The sequence below is a fragment of the Atractosteus spatula genome, chromosome 6 (assembly GCF_055471065.1).
Source record: "Atractosteus spatula isolate fAtrSpa1 chromosome 6, fAtrSpa1.hap1, whole genome shotgun sequence".
Taxonomy (NCBI): Eukaryota; Metazoa; Chordata; class Actinopteri; order Semionotiformes; family Lepisosteidae; genus Atractosteus; species Atractosteus spatula.
Window position 1 is genome coordinate 64,583,041 of NC_142711.1, and position 18,363 is coordinate 64,601,403.

At 41.9% G+C, this 18,363-nt stretch overlaps 1 protein-coding gene across 1 annotated transcript in view; it reads left to right on the forward strand.

Annotated features, from left to right (window-relative positions):
- The window catches only part of LOC148833189 (catenin delta-2-like), a 313,017-nt gene that overhangs the window by 271,659 nt on the left and 22,995 nt on the right, over positions 1-18,363 (forward strand). The window contains exons 18-19 of the mRNA XM_088918834.1: positions 8,165-8,387; positions 13,164-13,248. Of these exons, the coding sequence (XP_088774960.1) occupies positions 8,165-8,387; positions 13,164-13,248 (308 nt within the window). The remainder of the gene's footprint in view (positions 1-8,164; positions 8,388-13,163; positions 13,249-18,363) is intronic.

Here is an 18,363-nt window from a genome sequence, read left to right on the forward strand (position 1 = left end):
GGCTCTGGTCGGAGCCGAGACACGATTGCCACCTTCCCCACGTGGCCAACAGCAGCAGTTCTAGATTAAACCCCGATGACAACCTGCCATCTCATGGGACCGAAGCGGCCTGCGTTTGCTGCCCGACAGGGCCACTCGAGCCCTTGGTGAGGGTTCAGGATTTGGCCACGATGAGGCCACAAGCACTGTGAACTGCAGCCTTCCAGCTGTCTGTAGGGTTAGGGTTAGGGTTCGCGTATCGGCCTGTTCCAGGTCCTGCTGTAGCTGTGGCGCACTTGCCTTCAGGAGCCGCCATGGCGTGAAAACAAGAGTGCTCACCGCTGTCACTCCCAGGCACCTGACACGTGAGAAACGGCTGCTGGTATGCCTTTGACACAGCACGAACCAGCTGCTTTGACATCACAGGGCCCAGGCTGTTCCCTGTGCTCCCCAGCCCATCTCCCCAAATAGAGGGTTTACAGCTCGGGAATGTGCACACCTCACCTGCGGTCTGCTGTAGCCTTCCTTATGCACGTGTAGCGGAGCTGGTTCCAGCGCGGTGACATCAACGGGCTGGGGGGAGGTCTCCTTTAGCTCCTTTAGCTCCTTTAGCTGGTTCTCTGTTGCGTGACGGCGGAGACCCGGGTTCGCACCCAGGTAGTGAGGGACGAACCGGCAGGGCGGAGCGGCGAGGGTGCGACACCGCGCAGGACTGCGACGGTCACACATGGTGACACCGCATGGCGTCCCATGAGATCCATGCTCTGCTACAGGTCATCGTGCACCTCTCACCAGTTCAGAAACCGTGAGGGCAAATGTGTTCTGTGCACACCAGAAAATCCCCCGAGCGTCTGTTCCTCTTGCAGATGAGCAACCTGAGCATCTGCTGCATGATGCAACGAAGAGAATGCCATTGCATTTTAATTGTCTTTCAGTATAGTTACTGTCCAGGGAACTCCGGTGATCTTGGGTATAAACTGTATGCACTGTAGCGGATTCCCCACTGGATGTTGGAGACACTGGGACTGGAGTGGCCGTCTGTTCCCAAATGCAGTGTGACCTGGGGAGGATCAGCACGTCACCCTGGTAACAGGCAACTGGATGGGCAGCAGTTCGGTGACCAGGGCAGGTTTCCCCGACTAGAGAAACTCAGTCCTCAGAGCTGATCAGTATGTTTTGGGGACAGACTAGCTTGTACTATAAGAAGACATTGGAAGTACTTTCTCTACAAAAGCACTTCCTGCAAAGAAAACGTCATGCTACTATATTACTGTACATAATGTATATATTAAAACTCTATCAGCAGTGACATAAATTTTGCTTTGCAAAAACTGCTGAAAGAATCATTTTTATTTTTAAAATAATGGCTCATTCTACAGTACATGTATTCTGGGATAACATGTAAAGTTTGATTAAATCATTGTGCAAGAATGAAGTAATCAGACAAACTTGCAAAATAATTATATTTTGTATTTTTAAAATCATCAGCCACCCTCTATTCTTTCATCACAACCATAAGGTGTTTTTTTCTTTAATTTAAGCTGAAGTGCTGCTCACAAAAGGATTTTAAATCTTGAGTTTTTAATTTCCACTCTTTGATCTCCAGTGGCTGACATCAAAGGAACTAATTGATACAGCTATTAGAAGACTGTAATTCAGATGACAAACTTTCACAATGTGCCCAGAACAAAGCATGGAATTTAGGATTTATTGTAATTCCCAAACAATTGTTCATACTTTTTTTTCAAAAGCAGCCATTGTATATTGGAAGGGGAATACAAACGACAGCTTGAAGCTTTTAATTTACATGGAGAACCTGACCCTTGCTGTTCTCCTTTTAATCTGCACTGTTCTCTGAGAAAATCCGCGTTCTTATCAGATATCCCTGCAGCAGTCTCTGTGGAGTGGGATTTCCAGATTTGAGCGCGAATGCCTCACACCCCACAGCCTCCGGTGTGATTACTGGGAATTAGTGAAAATGGGGATGATCCCTCCTCACATTAATCAAGGGACTAGAGCTCAGCTTGGCAAGGATGGAGCGTACAGGTGTGGAAATCTAGCGCCGAGGGAAAGGAGAGGACCTGACATTGTTTCACTTTGTTGAGCGATGTGTCGCTCCAGCTGCACTTAAACCGGGGACATGGAAAGCAGATCTTTTTAAAACGCCTTAGCATTTATAATACTCGTACCGGATATATAAACACTAGAAACACGCTGTATTTCTGACATCCCTCTCAGTATGAAAGTGATAAGAGTGGCTTACTTTAGCATGCTGTCTAGGGGAAAAAATACCCAGGTAGCCGTGAATTCAATTTTCATGGGATTTGCAATTTTAATTTTTGTGATGGCAGACACCACCTACATGGATCATCAAACAAAGCTAAAATGCACCTCAAAACATTTTTCCTCTGCTGTTTCCTGCAAAGTCAGTCCCAAACTGTAAATCCTTACCATACTGTAGTGCTGAACTACCAAGTTCGGTCTTGCTGTCAGTATTTGCCATGTGCATTTCTGCTCCTGGAAAGTGGTGCTTTGCACTTGCCTGAACTGAATTTCATTTTCTAAATGTCCTTCCCGGCCTCCAATGTCTACTGATGTTTTCTAGGCATCTAAGTCTGGATCAGTCTCCACTCTGCTGTTGCTGCTGATGCTAGTAGTACATAGTACTTCTATGGTGTTGGCGAAGTCGTGTTGAGTGCCTTTCTGTGGAGTAGAAGTCAATTTAGCTTTCCAGGAAGCTCCTAGTATTGGTCCTACGAGATGTCCACTGTCTGAGAGACCTGTCATGTCGCCCAACAGGGCAATTGATTTTCTGACACGTTAAACTAAGTTTTCAGGGAAGCGCTTGGTCGGAGCTGTCACAGACATGCTGGAAAAGAAAACTCAAGGACTTTGAAATGTTGAATTTTAAAATGTTTAATTACATTCACAGCTCAATGTCATATTCTTTTGACACGTACTGTAGCACTGCATGTCTCCAGTGTTTCTGGGCTTCAGAACGTCAGTCTCTGTTTGAAATATGTCCCTTGTAAAACAGAAGATCATTAAAGGCCACCTTACTTCCTACCTACAGTATAAGAAGTAACGTTTGACCTAGGATACTAGGTGGTTGCAAAGTTGTCTATGTTTTCTCTTCTTTCAGAGACTGCTGTCGATTTGTTTATTTTTGGTCCTCCTTGTGCCTCAACAGGACATGTTTCCTGGCATCAGTTTACAGCAGTGTTTGTCAAGAGGAAAAACTAAATATGCGCAAAAACATAGTTTTCATTTTTCATTGGTTATTTAGTGCACACAATACTTCAATAAAATTTGAGCGAATGGAAGAAATATCATTTAAGCCAGTCTCTAACTTTCATTTATTTTCTTTGCATGTAGAAAGATTTTATGTCAACTCTGTTGAAATCTTCAATTTACTTTTTTAATACTACCTTTAAAGTTTGTTTTATCAGTTTTATCAGGAATGACCCAATTTTTAAATAGCCTAATTAAATATGCTTTTAACAAGAGACAGATCATTTCACCTTTCTTGTCATTTGGAGGAGTTTGATCTCTTTCAATCAGATTTCTATCTCTACCTTTTATGTTTGATCTTAGCAAGACAAGTGAGAAGTATGCCCTGGCAGAGAGCCAGATCTTAATGCAGGAAACACAATTTATGTTCAATTAATTTACTTCAGAGAACCAGGCTCTTGCCCAAAAATTAAATTAACATTCCTTGTTTCGTTATCAACACCAACAGCAACATCTTGCAAGGCAAGGCTAGTGAGCACACAAATGCAATTAAAGAGCCTTTGCCGTACTTAACACAACTGCAGGGTGTTTACAGAAACTGGGTTGAAATTTACAGGAGGAAAACAGTGCAGAGGATCTTTTAAGGATTACATGCAAAGTGTTTCTTAGGAGTAGCAGATAAATGACGTGCTCTGTGTTTTTGTAGATGGTGCAATGATTTTGCTAAGCTTTGGAGACCTAGTGGTTTGAATGTGGCTGTAATTCAACAAATCTTCTTAAAACCCAGATTCAGTGGAAGACAGTCCAGCGAGGTTTTCACGGTAGCTCGGTCTGATAAAATCTGGTGTCTGCTGGCCACGTGCCAGGTTATGTTTTGCTAGGGGGTGCTAATATTTCTTTTGGAGCATTATTGTCCAAATTCTCCTGGCTCATTTTCTGCAATACAGCCCAAGAGGGCCCCACATGTGCCTGTGGAGGGGCTCAATCAGCACCCGTTTTGATCTTTTCAATCAGTGCTGAATCTGAACCTGGAGGTGGGGGGATGGCACTGCACCTAAAGTGTAGGCCTGTGGGTCAGTTAATGTCTCTGGGTCTTGTAGCGCAGCAGGTTCAAAATCTTCCTATTGAGTTACCTTAAAATTCATGTGAAAAGCGACTAGCGTATTTTTTAAACCTGTCCTCGTCTGGTTTTTGTTAAAGTGTCCTGTACGTGTTTCAGAAGGTCTCCTTCCCTGCTCACTGCCACTTTCCTCTTTCTCAGCCACTGAATGCACATGCTCTCTGTAGTCAGAATGGGCCCTGTCTAATGTCTGGGGGGTGAAAGGGCCCCCTTCTTGGAGATACAAGCTGTTTTTACCGCTACACTGCAGGGACCGGCTGTTTCACTGATTTCCGCTGTTCGGATTTTTTTACATCTATCTTGAATATCCCCTGCTTACATAACAGGCAGTGACGTCTGTCTGTCTTCCCACTGATGTGACTCGAATGAATGAATCTCAGCTGGCGGATCTTTTCTCTTTTAGACTCTCAGGTGCTGTCAGTGCTGTTTTTCACGGGATGCTGATGAGCAGCACCCTGGGGTTTCACACACGCTGGCATTTTCATGTTTTCCCCATGCACACTCAACACATCGAGGTTTCATTGCGAATAAGCCAAGCACAGCTCCATGGTGGCCACCAGAACTATCTGAGAAACAGGCTCTTCTTTGTGAGGGTGATTGTTTTCAACAGTATGACCATTGTATGAGCTCTTTGCAAAGCACACTGAGCAGCCAGCAGCCACAGTTTTCCTGTTCTTCTAGTAAAGATCTCACACATTCATATCCTGTGGCACTCTTTTTTATCAGATAATCCGTCTGTTCCCATAGCACATTGCTCCACTATCGCCAATAATCCCAGAAGGCCCTTGAATCAGGAAAACATGTCACTTTGTAATTTCGGTTTTTAAATTACCAGATCTGCTTCAAGGAAGGTTTTGTATATCCGCAAATCATTCAGAACTAAATTTAAAAAATTAAACACAGTTTATGAGCAAAATCTTATGAACACAGACATGAGGAATTAAAGACATTACAGATTTTTGGTGTTTTTGGAGTCTCGTGCAGCAAAGGTTTGAAACACAGCCGTGTAGTACGTCAGTTTCTCTTTCCAGAAACAAAGTGCTATACAGAAATATAGGCATTTTCTTCTGCTACTTCTTGCAGTTCGTAACAGAGCGCTTGAGGTCTTAATTACATTAGGCTGTATTCATCTGGCAGTTTATTTTTTTCCTATTGTTTGATTGTCGGAGAAAGAGCCTCCTGGCAATTCTTCCAAGTGTTGTTGACCTCCAGCTGACACACTCTCCCTGGTTAATAATTCCTCCGCAGCCTCTTCAGGGATTTTCCATCATTAGCTTTTTCGCAGTTGTCCTCTCACTTGCGTTGACATGCATGGGATTGAAGTCCTCCGGGCAGTGAGGCCTGCGCCTGTTTCACCTGCATGTGTTCCCTGTGCCCACTCAGGAGGAGGAATTCAGCTCCTCTTGTCACATGGCCCTTGTGTGAAGCGCTCGAAACACCTCGCTGATTAATCGACAGCTTCTGGTGCGTCTAATCCCTAAGCATGGACATACTGTGGACAGCGACATTCGTAGAAATGGCGTGTGCTTTTTTTCTGTGGCCGGATCCTTAATTATTTATTTGTTAATTAGCAGGATCTATATAGCAATTAAAAAGCTGTTCACTTCCAAGTATTGCAACAGTCGATTGGAACCACAAGTCGAGTAGCCCTACTATAGCTGATAGCAAAATTTGTTGTATTTAAACAGAATGCGTCTCACACTTTCCTAAACAATGCAGCAATTGATTGTTTATTTTTTATTTGGAATAAAAATCAGCAATTATAAAAATCTGATGCATTATAAAATTTTTTATCTTCTGCTTGGAGTAATATGAATAAGGCAATACGAAGCTTTTAGGAAGGCTGTGTCCTGTAGGAGAGCAAGCATGTGAAGGAACGTTCTCAATGTCTGATGAAGGATGTGTATGCTGCACACAGCCAGGTGGCTCATCTGAATTTATTACACAGGCAAAGCAAAGCCAGCACAGCCAGTATCAGTATTCTTCTCAGCCCTCTTTCCCATGAACATCTTCTAAAATAAATTAGATTTTGTGTGTACGCGCCCTCATATTGTTTTCCCAGGCAAGATAATTCTGCCTGGAAGTGCAAACTGATAAATGAGCATTTTTTCCATGTTGTTTCTGAGCTTAATATTTACTATGGTGTATGTCTCATCTGGTTTCAGGAGCTCACTATAAATTCTCTGAAAAAACTACAGTGGATACACTACATAACAGTTCAAATTACAGGTATTCTGCTATATACAAGGGACCATACTTCTGAAATTGGGCTGTTGTGAAGTCCAGCACATTGCACTGTTATGGTCTTGTTGTAATTCCAGTAGTGGGAGATATTCTTCCAGTTTAGGATGAACTTACATATCATCCTTAGATGTACTGAAGGCTTGTCACAATTCTCAAGTATAAAACAAAGAAGAGGAGAGCTCCCACTCAAGGTGGGAGTTGACTACTTTCAAATCAACAGCAGTATTGTGTGGGGCTCTCTCTTCTTTCCACTGTACAAGGTTAGCTACTGTCATTTTTATGAGCTTCATGAGCTCTCTGTAGAAAAAACTACTTAAGTTTTAGAGCACAAGCAGTATAGAGCATCGACCTAAATTCATTTTGGCCAGGATGAGATCATACATTTAGATAAAATATACAAGTGTGGATTATACCTGAAAAAGGGAAAATATGCCAGTATTACTGCCATCATAGCTACTAGCAGCTGGTAAAACAAAAATAGAAAAAGTCCCAAAGTACAATATATAATTTATGTGAACATTATACAAATGGCTGAACAAACACAGAGCCAACCAAGTTTATATTGTCCTCCTGTGTGTGTCTTCCTGTTAAGGAGTCATGTGTGATTAGTCATTCACTTTTGGTTTTAATTACTATGAAACATAAAAGTGAGCTGTTTAGAGCAGCATCTTCCACTGTGATGTTGTTTTCAAGTATAGACTAAATTAGGTTTTTATGATTCAATAAGAACAATAAGAAGTGGCATTATCGTTAGGTTATTACTGAGCTGAGGTAGCTGAGCTTCCCAAGGTGAGGCTGAAGATGTTTAATGGACCCAGAAGAGTAATTTTCCATGCTGTATTGCACACATTAGTCAGCACAGATACAGCTTCCAAAATAGTTTGAAGGAAAGAGAATTTTCTACCATGAGTCCAGCACTGGAAAATGCTCAGAAAAGGGTGTGGTTGCACATGGTTGTGCTGTACAGGTATACAGTATTTAACTTACATTTTTCTAAATGTCTCCTGTTGAAATTCTTTCCAGTGGCAGTTCTAAATATCTGAGTTCTCGTTTGAGCAAAGAAAGGAGAGAAATATCTTTTTGATGTCTCCTCACACAATGTCTCTTAAGCTTTTTTTTTAAGCTCACATCTCTCTTGAGTAATTGTAAATGCATGGCCTTCACTATTCTTTTAATTTATAATGTTTTTAGGTTTCCTTTTGTTGTCATTAGTTTCTACCGTCTGGAGTTTATTTCCCCAGCAAAAATGTGGGTCATCTTGCTTCTTGAGATCTAGACATCTCTTACAAACCGCACCAACAACAAGCGAGCCTTTAGATTTAAGCAGTGTCGTTTTTTTTTCTTTCTAATACAGAAAGAAAACATTAAAAGCACAACATCCAATATTAAAAAGAATGGATTGCTTTATTAAGAGAGAGACTGCATTGAGTTTTATTGAGCATTCACTATAAGGCAGTAAGTTGTGCCATGTGGCCTGTAATGGATATAGCATATAGCATGTCCATTCCGAGGCTTTCCATGATGGGAAGAGAACTAACCCCTCATGCCTTCTGTCTGCTTTCTCTCCTCTCTCCCGCCTCTTACCAAAAGGCAAGTATGCTATGCGGGATCTGGTCCACCGTCTGCCCGGGGGCAACAACAGCAGCAGCAGCACCAACAGCAGCACCGGCAAGACCATGTCCGACGACACCGTCACCGCGATCTGCTGCGCGCTGCACGAAGTCATCACTAAAAACATGGAGAACGCCAAGGCCTTACGTGATGCCGGGGGCATTGAAAAGCTCATTGGCATCGCCCGGAGCAAGGGAGACAAGTATGTGCTGCATGGCCTGCCTTCTGCTGCCTCCTCCTCCTCTCCCTTGATTTGGTTCTTCCTACAGATGGACCAGGTCTTAATTTGTTTGCCTTGGCTGGGCGTTGGGTCTGTTCGAGGGAAATGCCCTTTGTGTTTCCAGATTGACGTACATTTTTCCCTTCCATGGCACACCTGCTTATTGATCCTGGTGTCTAACCTGGCAGAGGACCGAGAAAAACACACTGTCTAGTGCTTTAGCTGCTTTCAAAGGTACAAGAAGCAGTCCTTCTAGCTGACACATGCTACCTGCCAAACCCCAGTGCAAGCCCCCTGTTGTTCACAGGCACAATCCAGAGAGGAGCTGTGCCTGTTTTGGTAAACAAAGACACAGCTGCAGAGCAGTGGATTTAGACAGCAGAACTTAGTCTTTGAGCATCTTCATCCCACCTCATTTTGAAAGAAGGCCAGCTCACTTTTGCAGTTAGATAATTCTAACTGAGTCTTGGGGAACACTTGCTGTCAAGAGGCACTCTACATGCCAAGTGAGAAGAGGAACCATCTCATTACTGGCTAGGCCAGCTGAGCATGTTCACGCCAGTCGCCACGAATGTGCCCTCTGAGCCGTGCGCGTGTGCGTGCGCACACAGGTTATGAAATGACTGGGCATCGTTGAGTCGCTGTCCCGGTCTTTTGGACTGCTGTGCTTCTATGAGAATGACTATATTAACAAAAAATTATTTTAGGTTTACAATTTTACATACACTCAATTTAGTGCGCACAAGTTTTTGTGACTGGGGAAAAAATGAGCACATCTCTAAATGTTTGCGCACACAGGCCATTAAAAATTAGTGGAAACATTGGTTGCCACATCTCCTATTGGCTTAATCCTTTAGTGTCATTCATCTCATATTATCACCATGCACTTTCTTGTTGCATGATTCAGAACCAAAAACTTAATGGTTTTAATAAATGTGTTTATCCAACATGACAGTGAATGATGAGCACTTTCCAAGTAATGGCTGACCTTTAGGGCACTGTGTCTGATACATTTACTTTGCTCCCATCAGGACATTTCCATTGGCGGCTGTTTAACACTCCTTCTCATCACGGGGGCATGGTTGCTTGACTTATCCGTCAATGTTTTTGCTCAGCACACTGTAATATGTAATATTGGCCAGTCATTTGTAGGCATAAGGAAATGGAAAGGTCACAAAGTGGAAGTTAATGGTTTATGAGAGCCTTTGCTAACGCTCATTGTGCTTTCAGGCTGAGAGCTTTATTCTGGTTTTAAACTAGGTGGTGAACAGTCTTCAGGCTGCTTGTGTAGACAGAGTGAAGTAAGCCCTGGAGAATACAGTACCCTGGTATTAAATGCACAGTGCTGCCCGTAGAGGGTGACCCAGAAACCCTCCTTGCGCCCCCACATGACCCACATAATGACCACAGGTTAGCCAATATTGGCTGCTTTGCTCTGGCCATGCTGGGATTCAAGCACAGAGGACCCAGAGGCTCAGAGTGGACAAGCAAACACCCAAAGACCAGGTCGAGAGTTCTCCTCGGTCTGGAATTCACCTCTGTAACTCTCTGAGCCCTGGTGGGCAAAGTATAAAAGTATATCAGTGTTATTAATAAACCGGACTTGAACATAAAGTATTTCATGTTAGGATACTCTAGCATTTGCTTTCAACAAGCAGTGTGTTGCTCTCTTACCTGAGTAGCACATGCATTATTTAAACTCTCCTGCTTGGAAAAAGATATCCATGCAGTTTTTAAGAATCCCCCCTGCCTGTGGTGGTGCATTTTCTATAACACAATTCATAATCCCATGCAGGCAAGTACCTCGTACTGTACCTCGTACAGCCAAGGAGATGTTAAAAGCAATGATGGCGTTAGGATACCTACAGTTAGTTCATCTGCATAGGTGTTCATACAGATCATGGCAACAGAAGATCGGTACAACTTTACTCATTGAGCAGTACAGAATATTTTAATATGTACAAAAATCATTATAACATAACTGTATGGGTACATTAGTTGTGCCTTTTATTGTCTATTCAATAACACTATGATTTGTTATTATTCTTCAAATGTATCAGATGTGATAGCTATGTTTTGTTTTATTCATTGTTTTGCATTGGGCTCATGTACAGCACAGTCCTACAGTACAAAGAGAATTATTGTAGTTCCAGGTTATGCATAACTCATATTAAGGATCATTAATTTCTTGGAAGCATTTTGTAGAAAATGATCCCGCTCAAACCTTGCACAGCTGGAGGAATAAAAGGAAAAAGCGTGATTTATTAGTGTTGATAGGTTTTTATTGTTTGACAAAACAGATTTAAATTGATTCAATCAAACTTGTTTTAATGCCAGCCTTTCTGGCTCACTCCCAGTTTAGTTTTGCTCAGCTAAATTATGTTAAAAACGACCCATGTAATCTTAGCCGGGGCAATCAATTTTAGCCTATTCAGCTTGTTATGAAGAATTAATTTAAACATGTTCATAATTTTGCAAAGACAACTATAAATGGAATAGAACTCAATATAAACACTTTGTTATGGCCTTTTATGACTTGGCATCTTTTGCAGGACCTTGTTCTGAATAGATTTATTTTACCTGCTGTTGTCTCTTAAGGAAATCAGTTGTATTTTTGACATATTAAATGTAATTTAGAAGTTGCTATACATTCAATTTTTATTTTGGTATACCAAAGAGTAAGTGATTCAATGTCTAGTACTACATAAATAAAGACTGTAGAGATACTCTGGTAAAGCTCTGATAAAGATATTATTAATTTAATACATTTTGAATTGTTTTATAACTTCTGAATCATTTTTATTTTGTCCAATTTTCACTACATTTTATGGAAGAGGCATAAGTAAGCACATTGACAAATTTTAACTGCTATATTTAAAGAAAATTCTCAGTTGAATGCAGAACTTACTGAGCTAAATTTGAAACCTGCATATTAAGTTCACTTTTCAGCTCAAATTAAATCAAGTTTTGACCTACTCTCCCACTGTGAATCGGACACACATCACTTGATGGGTTTGTGTGTTTGTCTGTGAGGTTTTCCCCTTCCTCTGCAAAAGCCAGTTTTATGCATCGGGCTGTTTAGGAATAGCAATCAGAGGGTCAGTCAATAGCTTGACGCCATTCAGGCCTCGGAGAACTGGAGTTATTCTTCAAGCGTTGCAAATCCAGAGTGTACCTTCAGCCGAATCAACACGAGTTCTGCCTCATCTGTGCTCTCTGTTGACAGGGCCATCTCTTTACAGAGATTGCAATAAATCCGGTGTACATGTATTTATTCAACACAAAAATCAACTTAAATTGGCGTTTCTTGTCAAGCATGTGACAGTTAGAAGGCTGATCATTCTGCTTATATGAAAAATGTTTCTCTTTCCAGGTGTAATAGCCCCTGTATATTTTTAATTTGATGAGGAGGGTTTTCCTGTGTTAAAATAAATGGTGCTGTTCACAGTGTACCTTCAGTTAATTACGGTTTACTTATGTTATTATATTTCAATTAAGAATCCTAAAAGTAATTAACTTAATTGCTTAAAAGCAATTATACACTGTCTCAGCAGTGCATTGCAAATAATGTAGACCTAGGTAGTAGTGAGACATTAATTAGAGACTAGATGTACAGTATATAAATATACACATTCACTGTGTATGTGTACACACTCGTACTGTACAGTACAGCTACCACAATCAGTTAGCTGCAAAGACTTTTGTCATAAGACTACGCAGAAAAGAATACACCTTCATGAAAGATGATTTCTGGAACCCTTCAACGACATTCATTTCTAGAAATGCCCCTGCGAGCAGAGGAGCGGAATACTTGCGAGTTGTGGATATCAATGCACCGGGGAGTGCAGCTGGATGGAGTCCGTGTCTTACACTTGCCTTAGAAATGGAGCGTATCCAGGCCGGCCTGAGAAATTTGCTCGCGGCCGAAGGAGGACAGCGCCATCGCTTGAGGGCTCCTGTAGGATAGAGACGAAGGGTGAAGCAGGACCACTCTGTAGTGGAGTGGAGGAAACTCAGGGGGACTCTAGAATGGACCGGCGGTGGATCGGTGCCCTCTGCCCGCCTCTCCCACAGCACCAGTGAGCTCTTCACCTCCCCCAGGACTCCAGCTGGGCAGGAGCAGGGCGGGACCGCAGGAAACACGGGGGCTGGCCCGGGTACGCAGGACCACTCACGATCTGTGCCGTTACCTGCCCAGATAAACAGCTTGCTTACCAGCGTGCGTCAGAGTTTTGGAACAGAAGTCTTGAGGACTGTGCTTCATGTGCAGGAGCCAGCTGGCTCCCCGGCCAGGCAGTCCTGCACACAGAGACCAGTGCGCTCCTGGAACGGGATCTGAAGCACAAGGATGGTTTACTGGCCGGTGACTTAATGGAAACCATTGACTAATGTTCTTCCATATCCAATGTATTTAGTACTGCAGCTCCTGTGTATTCCTGCCAATAATACTGCACACACTGGGAAAGGTAGAAATTCATTGCTGAAATAAGGGAAGCATACTTTGAACCTGGATTAAAATATGTTATAATGAATGAATTTGTAAACTGCTGGTCATGAGTCTTTCTCACATTAAGACAGAGTGGGTAGGTGAGCTAGGTTTGTCCTGGAGAATATGGAAGTGTTTCTGCATGTGGTGCTCAGAACGTAGATGACATGTGCTGCCAATCTATGTAGCTGTGGGGATTTACTGTAGTTACAGTACTGTATGTTCTATTATAAAAAATAAATGTCTGTTTCCTCTTCTGTTCTCTCACTTAGGCATTCACCAAAGGTGGTGAAGGCAGCTTCTCAGGTCCTCAACAGCATGTGGCAATACAGGGATTTGCGCAGCCTCTATAAAAAGGTAAGAACCAAACAGACCATGGACTGAATACCCCCAGTTTACATTATCACCATGCAACAACACAAAAAACAACAGAAATCTTCATGTTAGCCATGCGCCCTTCCTGAAGTCTCCAGTTTGCTATTGGTCTTTAGGCATACTCAGCATGTATTTAGAAAGTATTTGCTTGACTACCTTGTCAGAGTTCTAATACGAATTCTAAAATCTCAAACAGTAGGTTTTCAAAGTAATGCATTTTTGGATTAAGAACTGGTTAATTAATAGGAAAAGGAGTATAGGTAATTGATGAAGACTCTGGTTCGGGCGAAGTAGGTAGTGGAGTACCACAGGAATCTGTATAAGAACCACCGCTCTTAATTTCTATCAATTATCTACAGTATGTGGTGCAGTTAGGAAACGTGTCAGTTTGCAAATAATACCAAGAATAGGAGGATTAGCAAGCACTGTAAAAGGTACAATAGAAATTCAAAAAGATATAAACAAACTTCAAAACACACAGATGATTACATTTAATGTAGGCAACTGCAGAGTGTTATTTCTGCATGTAGCAGAAATATTGATTATGGATTTTGGATGAAAAACTTGAAGATTTTACAGTAATTTTACAGTAATTGTTAAGAACACTTAGTAGTTAAAAAATAGGTGAAATTTGTGTAACACACTAGTAGGACTCATTTAGAATATTATGTACAATTGGGGTCATCACATTATAAAAACATTCTGCCACTCTAGAATCAGTGCAGAGAGCAACTGGGCTCAAAGAAATCTCTGCACTGACAGCACAAGAGAACTTTATCTTTTTAGTCTAGAACAGAGAAAACTACGAAGGGACCTGCTTCAAGTATTTAAAATCCTCAATTCCAGCTGACTTCTTCAGAATCAACAGCCACACCAACCAGAGGACACTATTTAAAACTACAGGGGGACATGTATCTAAAACTGAGACTAGAGGACACAAAAGTTTCTCAGTCATGTTGCGAAGACAATGCTTTTACTTCTTTCAAGAGGCAGTAGGCTGTAGTAGTTCAGGTGGGTAGCTGCGTCAGCATGCGTAGGCTGCAAAGGAACAAGTAATAGGTTTATTCCATGCTGAAAAAAAGAAGAAAGAAAACACAACGTTTCGGCCGTGGAGCCTTCTTCAGGTGTCCACGGCCGAAATGTTGTGTTTTCTTTCTTCTCTTTTCAGCATGGAATAAACCTGTTACTTGCTCCTTTGCAAACTGTAGGCTGGATGGCCCCCTCTCATTTCTGTCATTACCTCACCTGTCTTTCACTCTTCTCTACAAAATCTTTTTCAGCAGCCTGGGATTTTATATATTAGTAAGCCTGAGGACAGATATGTGGATCATCAAGTGTCACGGGTCTATGATAACAGCCAAGCAAGGGTAGCCACCTGCAGTAAATGTCTCTCTAAATATTAACTGACATATGTCGAACTGCCTGGCGACAGTGGAAGTTTGTTCTCTACAGCCAGCGCTGTTTTATATTCCAGTCTGTGTACCTACTGAGGTCAGTTTTTGTATTAACAGCACTGAGCTCAAAAATGTACAATGACCTCTCATTATTTCATGAAATAAAATTTTCATGCCTTGAATGAAACTGAACATTCAATAGACATAACAATCAGTTTTCAATATGTTGAAAATACAAGAAACTTGCTTCAAAGGAGTCCTTTTCTAGTATTTTTCCCATCTCTGAGCCTCTATGAGGACTATCCTGGCTTGAACCCATGATTTGAACTAGTCTGCGGTCAGTGACAGTCTGGGTTCAAATCCATGGACTGTGGAGCCTTTTTTTGGGGGGGTGCGGTGGTGTGTGGCTCTGTGGCTGAGGATCTGCACCTCTGGCTGGAAGGTTGCCGGTTTATATCCCACTGCTGGCAGAGAACTCCTACTCTGTTGGGCCCCTGAGCAAGGCCCTTAACCCCAGCTGCTCCAGGGGCGCTGTACAATGGCTGACCCTGCGCTCTGACCCCCAGCTTCTCTCCCTGTCTGTGTGTCTCATGGAGAGCAAGCTGGGGTCTGCGAAAAGACAAATTCCTAATGCAAGAAATTGCATACGGCCAATAAAGTGATCTGATCTTATCAGAGAGTCCAACTGGAGTTTGGAGAAGCACTTTTACCAATTAAGCCACTCAGTGGCTCCCTGAGCATCCTTTTCCATTTCTTAATAATTCTAAGTTTTGACTTATTTTTCAAAGAGAATGTAATTGATGATGAAGGCTGACATCACATCACCCTGACTGAAGTTAAAGGTTTTTATTTGCAGAAACCTAGTCAATCCGTTTGTATATGGTTTGTGTATAATTCCTTTCTCTTTGCTAATCCCAATACAAATATTTTCCTGTTTTTCATTCAATTAATTAGCACCTATGTGAAGTGGTGGCCTTCTTTCCTACTGAATAGTTTATGACTTAGAATTATGTTACTCCTGATACATTTACCATCTCTTTTCAGAACAGCCAAAGCTAAATTTACTAAAGCAGTTTTTTTCACTTAGTGTATGACACATTAATCACAAACCATTTCCTTGAATTCTGCAATGATATATATTTCTTCCTTAATTATTTTATTGTGAGCAGTTAATCACATACAAACACTGATACCAACAAAAGGCTGTATGCAATTATTAACATTATACACATGCTCTCTTAAAGATTTGATAAAATGTTATGGTTTGTATCCTTGTAGTCTAGGAACAATGTGTGAAATAAATGTACAGTAGCTACACTCATTCTGAAGTTTTTAATGGCTGTCAGCTAAGCTGATGACTCTTCTGAACAAAAGCAAAATATTCCGATTGGATCAAACCTTGGAAATCTGTGAAAATGTGTTAAATAAAGACTGTAACTCTTAAAAATATTCCAAAAGCAGAACTGCCTACGTTTTCAGACAAAGGTGGATGTGCAGAATGTGTTAATTCTATATTTAATTCCTGCTGTATATGTCTTTGGGTGCCTGGACACGTGTTTAATTTGTAAAGATCTAGCAAAAAGTTACCCTGTCAAACAAAACTTCTCATTTTACTCATTTACATTCATAAACCATACTTATGCGATTCATCTGTTTCGAGAGGCTATTTTGAATTATTTTGTTGACGTGACCCCTCCATGTGTCACTTGGAAACAGCATCCCAGCAGTGACCCTAGGTCATTGCTTGTCTCTTCCGCCCCTACTGCACATCTGGACGCTGATCTGTATAGAGATCCATGTGTATCTGTCCCAGCACACAGTTTCCCATGCCCTCCCTGCCTCTGCCTGGTCAAAGAAACTACAGCTGCACACACAGTGTTATATAAAGAGCTGTGCAGCCTGTAGGTGGCGCTGTGCAGCTGAAGACACAGCCAAACCCCTTTGCATTCAGATGTCAAGCCCCTCTGGTCATGGCCTCTTGCTCAGCTTCATCAGAATGCGAGCAGCGTACACAGCTGCATCTTAAATAGGCCGTTTACCTTTAAAAGGAACCATTTTCTTTCGTGATTGCTGCCCTGGGATCCCGGTAACACTGCTACATCTGATTTAAAAAATAATAATTTACTTTGCTGGGGGAAGTGAAATATGTCTTATAGTTCTTTCTGTGTTTCCAGAAGAGAGGGATGCAATTTGTTTGTTAGTTTGTTTGTTTGGTTTTTTTTAGGTTTTAATCCCCAAACAGTCCTTGAACATGCCCGTGGTGTTTTTTTTTTCAGTGTCTCAAACTTGCTTACATTGGTCCATCTCTCAGTAAAGCTGGGTGGATTATAAATACTGTACATAAACGCACTTGTTGACAAAACTGTGCCTGGACTGGATGGACTGAGGGACGAAGAATTCTAGAGCAGCCTTGATTAATGTGCTAAAAATGTGTTCAGACAGACCTAGACAGAGAAAGGCAGCCCCTAATGAGATCAGACGGTTTCGGAAAGGAAGACTTAAAGAGTTGAAAAACATGTACCTAAATGAACACAGAGCATGTGAGCATTAACTAACTGGAAAGAGCCCCCAGGGGCAGCCTGACAGAAACAGGAACAAGGAAGCTCCTGGTGACTCAGGGCAAGAGTGAGCACTGCTTCAGCCTCAGCTAATCACTTCAGGACTGTCAGGTGCACAGCTGTGGCTGTGGCTCTATACGGTCTTTAGAACAGAATCTTCAGGTGGAAATAATATGAAACAGATTTTTTTTATCTGCCACGTGCATTGCAGCAGTTTACAATGGCAATCAAACCTGGGTGTGAGCTTTGTCCTGAATCATAGTGTTATTCTCTGGTTTATCGCTTTTCTCCTGTGTTTTCCACAATCTGGGCTTTTGCAGGTCAACATTCAGGTACAGAGACAGGAAGCCACATGTGAGTGAAATGTAACATTTTCTCTGAGGTGTACAACCTTGTCCTGACATTTGTTCTTCACCTTTTTTGTAGACATTCCTTGAGATTTGTTATCAAATGACGTGTCGACGTGTCCATCCATTATACCTTCCTCCTGATATCGATTAAAGGCATTCAGTTTAAAAACTCGTGTCAGACTGACAGTGTATCCAGCTCCTGTATAAGAGGGGATTTAATTCATTCAGTATCTGTGAAACGTCCGATAAAGATCGTACCCGATGTATTGGTTGATTATTTGGTGTTTCACAAGATTGGCTGTAGGTTTCAGACTAAAATTCACTGGGCTATTCTATTCCACTATGTGGAGTCAGAATTAATTTCATTATTATTGCTGGTGGTTTGTACAGTTACAGGAGTGAGAGGGCTATTAGTACCGTATGTTAAAATATAATTATTATATTTAATAATACGTAATAATACACTACTGTACGTACAGTAGCTACAGAAGAAATTTAGGAATCCCAGTGGCCTTGCTCATTTGTGAGCTAGCATATGGTGAGTTTTCAAATTTCCTTTGGATTTTTAAAGCTTTATTTGCTTTTTTTGCAAAGGATAAACTGCTAAGAGAAAGACTCATGCAAGCTAAGAATTCCAGTATCTCTTCAGTCTAATCCTGCTCCCCCCACTGCAATCATGCCCCCTCAGACTAAAGGAGGGTCAGCGGTCAGCTCAGTCCTCTTGGGGACCCCCTGGCTGACCTGCAGGAGAAGCGCCCCCCGTGTCCCCGCCCAGGAGCGAACCCCTCCGGGCGA